The sequence below is a fragment of the Bidens hawaiensis genome, unplaced genomic scaffold (assembly GCF_021521415.1).
Source record: "Bidens hawaiensis isolate Kalapana, Puna unplaced genomic scaffold, B.hawaiensis_p1.1 tig00023609_1, whole genome shotgun sequence".
NCBI classification, from domain to species: Eukaryota; Viridiplantae; Streptophyta; class Magnoliopsida; order Asterales; family Asteraceae; genus Bidens; species Bidens hawaiensis.
Genome location: NW_027493697.1, coordinates 118,964 through 126,703, shown reverse-complemented (window position 1 = coordinate 126,703; position 7,740 = coordinate 118,964). Strand labels below are relative to the sequence as shown.

The following is a 7,740-nucleotide window of genomic DNA, read 5'->3' as shown; positions in this document are numbered from 1 at the left end:
CGCTGTGCCACCACAAGAGCAAAACTCTCTGACGTAACACATGACGAGACTAAAGCCCGGGTTGGCTCGGGATTCGAACTGACAATCTCACAAGGTCCATCTCAATTCATTCGTTGTCAATATTCACCCAAAGTGGCACATGTGGGTATCGAACTTGGGTCTTCATTAGAGAACCCACGCCTCTTACCATTAGGCTACAAGTGGGGAATATGTTTTTTAATGCTATGTTAAAAAAATTATTTTATAAGTTAATAAAGAAATAAAAAAACTTAGATGAAATTAGAAACAGACTGGGGTCAGGAGGGGCTTTGAGCAAAATTGGTACAAATTAAAACAACCGGTTCCGAACAAAATGAACTTGAGATGAAATTAGTGGTTTTAGAATATAAGTGTCTATGTTATATTTTATTTTGACAACGACGGCAATGTGGCAATTGTTGGGGCAACTGTGATGGTGGGCCGATGGTAGCATCAAGGTGGGGCTAGTGGTGGTGTCGGTGTCGGAGGTGGTGACTGGTGACATCGATGGTGGTACCGATGGTTGTGTGATGAATGATGAGTAGTATTATCTAAGTCACACCTATATATAAACACTAGTTTAATTAACAATTTAATGTTTTAAAATAAAAATACAAGAAAGAGAAACCAGAAGGAACAAAGGACCATGCTATTTTTAGAATTATATTTCTTGTGTTTAAACATAAAATCAAATGCAGTGATTATAAAGATACAACCTCAAAACAAATACAACCAAGTTTTTAATGAGTATAAAGCTATTTGTTTGTTTTTTTATCTTTTAAGCTAGGCTTGAGATTAACAAAAACATGCTGAATGTATAAATAACTGATGTACATAAAAAATTTAAGCAATATTAGACAATAAATATTGAAACAAAATGAAAGAATCATGTAAAACTTTAGTTACCAATTAAAATTGTAAATTAGGTAATAGTACAACACTACAACACCCTGCCAAAATAGTACACTCCAACACTAAACCATTCTTAACTGGACCTCACTTTTGGGTCTGAGTGAAGCCCTTTTAGAACCCACAAAGTACACGGGCTAAGGGCAGCAGCATAAAGGCCCAATAGAATTACCAATTTTGTATTTTCATCATTTCATGTAGGTAGGCATAAAACCCGTGGGCACGAATCAATTTTAGTTTCTTAGAGAAATTGTATCCTTACATGGAACCGACCGGACCCACCGGCCAAAACCCAATGAAAACCGGTCAAAACCCGATTATATTGAAACTGGTTCCTACCTGACCCGGTTCTTGACTTTGTTGAGCAAACTCGCAATCTATTCTTGAAAAAACCGTTTTATCAACCTCTTTCATGTTTCCCAACACAATACTAGAAGATAAATAGGTGATTGTGTTAAGATTCAGTTAAATATCGTTTTGATGTAGTTTTGATTAAGTATTCTACACGAAAGAGCCTCTATATTAATATCTTCATATTTGCGTACGTGTTTTTGCCTTTTTGGTTAAAGAACAAACTGAAATGAATGAAAGTGTTCAATTTATTTTTCAAACATTGAACAAGTTATGAATTTTAAGAATCATTGTCAATAAAAATATCTATTTTTAATCATAAAACTAATCAATGATTACAAATTCTACTACGTATAAATTCACCACTATCTCTGTCTTTCAAGATTTAAACCCCCGATCTTTTGACTATAAGTTGTACCACTTAACCATTAGAATGCCCCTTGGCAATCAGTATTAATTAATATACTTAACTCTTATGAAACCTATTAACATAAAACGAATTCAAACAGGCCATTACCAACAATGCCACTATATGCTACCGCCACCTAACGTGTTGCCACAACCGCCACCATAATAGTTGCTACCTCCGTCATCTCCACCACTACCGCCTTCACATGTCACCACCATAACAACAAGTGTAGTAGCTAAAATAATTTCGATACTTTATGCTTGATAAAGCGACTCATTTCAACTTAAACTCACACTTTGTTTCTAGTTTTTAATCAACCAAATTCCTTTTTCTAAACGCCACAGCTAACCCGAAACCATTTTGGCACTTTACCCAACGTCCTGTCCTTTTTACCGGGCTTACATGATCTCATACATTACGTTTCTTCATTATGTATACTTAATAAAAATGTAGTTGCTATAATATTGTTAGATGTTGTGTAAATGCGAAATGGTAAAGCTTGAAAAAACAAGAGTAAAAGTTGGACTTTGAGGTGAAAAAAATGAATCTCCTTTTTTTTTTTTCTTTCCTTTTCCACTCCACAAAGACTATTTGTTGTCTTGCTTTGCTTAATTGTCGGCTTTTTATATAAATAAAGCAAAGGTGATTACCATTTTCACGAACGAATCTAACAAAGGTGATTAATAAGTATGAAATATTTTAAAGTAGTGGTTCCTATGCTACTTCATAAAATATCAAAAGTTTAATTAAATTAACATAACATGTTTGTATGTAATATTTAATTAAATTCACATATCATGTTTTTAAGGAATAGCAAAGTATAGTATTTAATAAGTATGAAATATCAAAAGCTTATCACATATATAATCAGAGCCGGCTTTAGGGTGGGGCGATGTGGGTGACCGTCATGACCAATTCTTCTAGGAAGGACCCGAAATTTCTAAAAAAAATTATATATTATATAATTCATATTTTAGGGTCATATTTCATTTACTCGCTTCAAGTCATGTAATTCATAAAAATTCTCGGAAACGATCTTGTATATAATGTATATAAGTAATGTCCAATCCATAGTTTGTAGAAGTTTGCGTTTATTTTATATGCATAAAATCCATTGCATACACTAGACAATACAAATCCATTGCATATACTAGACAATACAATCCATTGTTAATATGCATAAAATCCATTGCATATTAACAAACCACAACACATTGGAACACTATGATACTTGATGCATGTGAGATTGGACTTTGGAGACTTGGAGTAGGTGGGAGGTGTTCTCTCAAAGAGCAAAAGGACAAAAAGAACCCACATGCATCACATTGATGAAAATCACCACCGTACTAAAAGATTCTCTTGTCAATGTATGATTTTTATTTTGGAAAATATGTTTTAAAAGAATAAAATCACAAACTAATCCTTGATCTTTTAAATTGACACGGTTATACCATAACAACTATATATAATAGCACGACCAATTTGGTACATTGGTTGTATATCAAAAATGGAATATAAGTGTGAGTGTGAAAATAGTCCTCCTTAGTGGAGGGTTGTGTTAATTACACAACTCATAATTGAGTGTTTTGAGTATCACTCTTTCATCTTATACACGTTTTGTACTCTTGTTCTCTTCAAGTATAAACTTGCTTTTCAGGTCTCGAAAAGTGGGATAAATACGAGTTGTTATGGCTCAAAACATGTAAATCGAAATCTAGTGACGAAGCAAACTCTTCATGTCTAAACTACATATCCTAACCTCCAATTCGATAATGATGCGTGTCAGTCGTCCTACATGGTATATTGAGTGTGTAGTATTTAGAGAGAATGAAGAAAGGATCGTTCAACATATACAAGTCAGAAAGCCAATGACAAAACATGCCTTCCAAAAAGTTCAATCCTAGACTCGTTTGTAGATAATTACGCCTCATATTTCACTACCTAAGATTACATGACATCTCACCATCAACGTATCATTATAAAACATTGAAAATGTTAAGATTGCAAGTGTTCTACCCATGATTACACCGTGGCATACTTTTGAAAATGTTAAGATTACAAGTAATCTGCAGATGTGATCCGCAGACTGCAGATATTTTACCTATAAAAAAACAAAATTGCTATGTATCAAAACACTAACTTTATGCAACTAAAACGGAGCAAAACGAAAGTTACTAGTAGATACTCTAATTTTCAATTAATTATATTTTGAAAACATCCAAACAATTACAATGGAGTTTTAAATGGATGAAATAAAGTTTTAAATGCACAATGATATGTAATATCTTTTTTTTTTTATTCTTAGTATAATAATTTTATTAAACAAGAGTAATAAAACAAAGTTTTATTCAAAATAAAATATTCGTTACTATCATAAATCGAACCGTAACCAAACCATCTTGAAATTGATTATATAAAAACCGGCTTGCAACCGACTGAAACTGTAGGTTTGAGACCAATTTATAATTTTTTTTCCATCAAAACCGGTTCTAAACCGGTTAACCAAACCGAAACCAAGCAAAAATCGGTCAGAACTCAAACCAAAACTAAGGATGAGATCGGTGCCGTACCGGCACCGAAACACCTGATCTCGAAAATCACAAATTCTTGGTACCGGTACCGAAAGGTACGGGTATTTAAGATAAAATTCGGGAAATAACGGTACCGTACCGTACATGTACTTGCACTTGTATCATACCAATACCGAAACTCAAAACCTCGATACCGGTACCAATCAGTAACGGTCCTGAATTTACTCACCCATAACCAAAACCAATCGTAACACGGTAAAAAAAAACAGTTTCCTCTGAACATGCTCGACCCGTTGTCCGCGTTACTCGTCTCCGTTTGTATTTGCACCAATTGCCCTTTTTTACCCCTGGCCCACCACTCTCACTCATATTTAATTATTTATTATCATTATCTTCTTCTTCATTGTCTCTCTCAATCAGTATCATTACATCCGCCATTGAATTATTCCACCATGAGCCGATTCAGCAAGCTTGACGTCATCGATTACTTACTAACCGACTCATATCCATCACCTTACACTGCTCCTCTCACCCCTACGTTCTTCCCATTCGAATCCATCACCACCACTGAGCTTGATCTAGCTCTTAGCTTTCCATCACTCGATCTGGTTTCTCCGTTTGATGACGTCATCACTCGTAAGATTATAACCACCACAAGACGCCTGCGACCTACTACAGCCACACGGTTAGAGCAACTGTACCTGAAGTCACTAGCCGATCGAGTGTCAGCACTCGAGCTAGGGTTTGGTGATGTGTTGGAACAACAAGAGAATAAGAAGAAAGTACAGGCTGACAGGAAGTACACGTGGACGGCGGAGATCAACAGTGGGGAGAAGGACGGTGTGGATCGGAAGTATAAACTGACGACGGAGATTAAAGGAGGGAAGAAGAAGGAGACGAGTAGGAAATGGACGGCTGAGATTAAAAGGAAAGGAGATGATGTACGGAAGTACACTTTCACTGCATCAACTGCCAATGCAAATGCTGCTGCTGCTGTTGAAGAAGATGTTAGTGAAGAGAAGAAAGATAAGAATAAAAAGGATAAGGATAAGAAGAAGAAAGAGAACGGGCCGAGGATCGTTGAGATCCAAGGCGAACCGGATCACGGGGCGATTCTGTTGAAACAGGTTTTGTTTCCTAGTCTTTCCGTTGTTTAGTTAGTTAGTTAGTTAGTTAGTTTGTTTGTTTGTTAGGCCTTCGGATTTCATCATTTATTTGCTATTTTGCCTGTTTGCTAAGCAGCTAATACGGAAAAATATCGGATATTGGTCTTGACGATAGTTGAGATATCGGGATATTGATGGAATATCGGTAATTTTAATATCATATAAAATTAACCTTTTGCAACTTGCAAAACACTAACAATCTTAGCAAGTAGGAACTGATTAAGAGTTAAAACGTTAACATTGAACACTAAAAAGTGACAATTAAAACTTAAAACACTGATATCGGAAATCATAGTTGTCAATAGCGATGATAGCGAGCGCTATAGCACGCTACCTAGCGATGCGGCTATAGGCCGCTATATACTAAATATCGGTCATTTAGCGTGATTATAGTGGTATTTAGTTTTTTTTTTTTTTTAATTTTTGCTTTATTCGTTAATATAAAAAGTTGAGGCTTGTTTATCGACCAAACAGCTGAACCTTCCACAAGTTCCTCCGTAAAAGCTTATTTTGTGAATATTAATCCTAATTATTTGCTCAAAAATTTTCTACTTCTTTATCGTTAAATATGAAATAGCGGGCGCTATTTACCGCTATTCGCTACGTAGCATATAGGTGACTCGTTGCTATTTACCGCTATTCGCTATTGACAACTATGTCGGAAATATCGGTGATATATCGGTCAATATCGCCGATATTATCGGTACTGATATTTTATCAAGGTATCGATAACCGATATATCAATACATCAGCGATATCGACTTCATAGCCTGTTTGTTAGTTTATTTTATTGTAGTTGATTTATGGAACAAATTAGTAACAATGTGTTGCAAAAATCGGCCGCTTAGGCGCTAATCGGACCCAGGCACCTCGATTCTGGCTAAAAGGAAACTCTAGGGGCTACTCAGTCGAAATCCGAAATCGGTCCTAGTTGGATAAAATCTGTCGAAAACTCCAAATCACCAAACTCGCGTCGATCAAAATCGGTCCTAGTCGGTCAAAATCGGCCCAAACCATCCTACTTGGCCCAATACGTCCAGTAGCATTTTAGTGAAATGCGGTAAAAAACAGTCCTGGTCGGATAGAGTTGGTCCAAATCGTTCAACTTGGCCCAATATGTCCAGTAGCTTTTTAGTGAAATGCGTTAAAAACAGTCCTAATCAGATAAAATCGGTCCAAATTGTCCAATTTGGCCTAATATGTCCAGTAGCTTATTAGTGAAACACGGCCCAAAAAAATCGGCACAAATACACGTTTTGACATAGATGACTAGACAAGAAGCTTTTAAGTACTTGAATTGTTATGTTAAAGGTTAGATGTTTGAATTTTAATCTATTCTCAAGTATTATATTCATTGGATGTGTACATAACTATATATTTATGCGCCTAGCGACTTCTGCAACACTTGTTACTGCTTGCAAAATGTAATGTGAATTGAACAGAAGGATAGAGATCACGAACTTGGTGCATAGATTTCATGCTAAGTTACCATTTAATGGCAGCAGCAATTCCAAATTGTATATATATATGTGTGTGTGTGTGTGTGTGTGTGTTAGTTACTTAGTATGAGTTTGTAATTGTTGCAGGCATTTGCTAAGAGAGTGGAGAAAAACAAAGGGAAGAAGAAGGAGTTGTTTCCTCGAGATGCAGCCATGTTGATACAATTGACTTTTCGGGCATATCTGATAAGGAGGTCTCAGGCTCTTCGTGCTCTTCGTGAGCTGGCTATTGCTAAAGGGAAGCTTAAGGAGCTCAGAGCTTTGTTCAATAACTTCTCTTATCGTCGTCGGGTGGCTCGTGATGCAGAGGAGAAACAAAGGTTTTCTGAGAAGATAATTGTGCTGCTTCTCACCGTTGATGCCATTGAGGTAATAAACCGATAATATGCTGCAGGCTATAGATATAGTTTAGGGGATACATATTAATTGTTGTTTGCAAAAGCAGGGTGCTGATATCCTAGTGCGGGCTGCAAAAAGGTCGATGGTGGACGAACTGGAAGCGATGCTGGATGTGGTGGACCCGCAACCAGGAGGGGGTAAATCTCTATCCTTGAAGAGGAGGACGTTCGACATGCCAGATGGTGTGATCCAGAGGGAAGTAGCCGAAGGTGTGGCTCAGGTCGTTCGCTTGATTGAGCAGGAGGAGAGTTCTGAATGAACGAGGTTGGTTGTAAGTCTTAGGACTATGAAGCCCGTGCTGAGTTTGTCTTAGGTTGCTGAGTGTTTTTCGGGTTTTATGCAGTTTAATCTTTGTGTTATTGGTACAAGTCTTGTGTGTTTCTCCGCTTGTGCGACATTGAGTCCTGTAACCGGCAGGCAGATGGTAATTTGTTTTAATTAAGTTGGCGTTTTTTGTT

The 7,740-nt window shown here is 36.6% G+C and overlaps 1 protein-coding gene across 1 annotated transcript; it reads left to right on the top strand.

The window, feature by feature from the left end:
• The first annotated feature begins 4,670 nt into the window (after positions 1-4,670).
• LOC143567693 (uncharacterized) lies at positions 4,671-7,740 on the top strand. Its single transcript, XM_077054050.1, has 3 exons — positions 4,671-5,345; positions 6,971-7,252; positions 7,329-7,740. Exons 1-3 carry the CDS (start codon positions 4,671-4,673, stop codon positions 7,539-7,541), a joined length of 1,170 nt encoding a protein of 389 aa, XP_076910165.1. The 3' UTR covers positions 7,542-7,740.

Bases quoted from the DNA above. Each gene is read 5' to 3' on its own strand.
- LOC143567693 (XM_077054050.1), top strand. From the start codon at position 4,671: ATGAGCCGATTCAGCAAGCTTGACGTCATCGATTACTTACTAACCGAC. The intron at 5,346-6,970 runs GTTTTGTTTCCT...TAATTGTTGCAG, and splicing joins GGGCGATTCTGTTGAAACAG to GCATTTGCTAAGAGAGTGGA. The intron at 7,253-7,328 runs GTAATAAACCGA...TTGCAAAAGCAG, and splicing joins TCACCGTTGATGCCATTGAG to GGTGCTGATATCCTAGTGCG.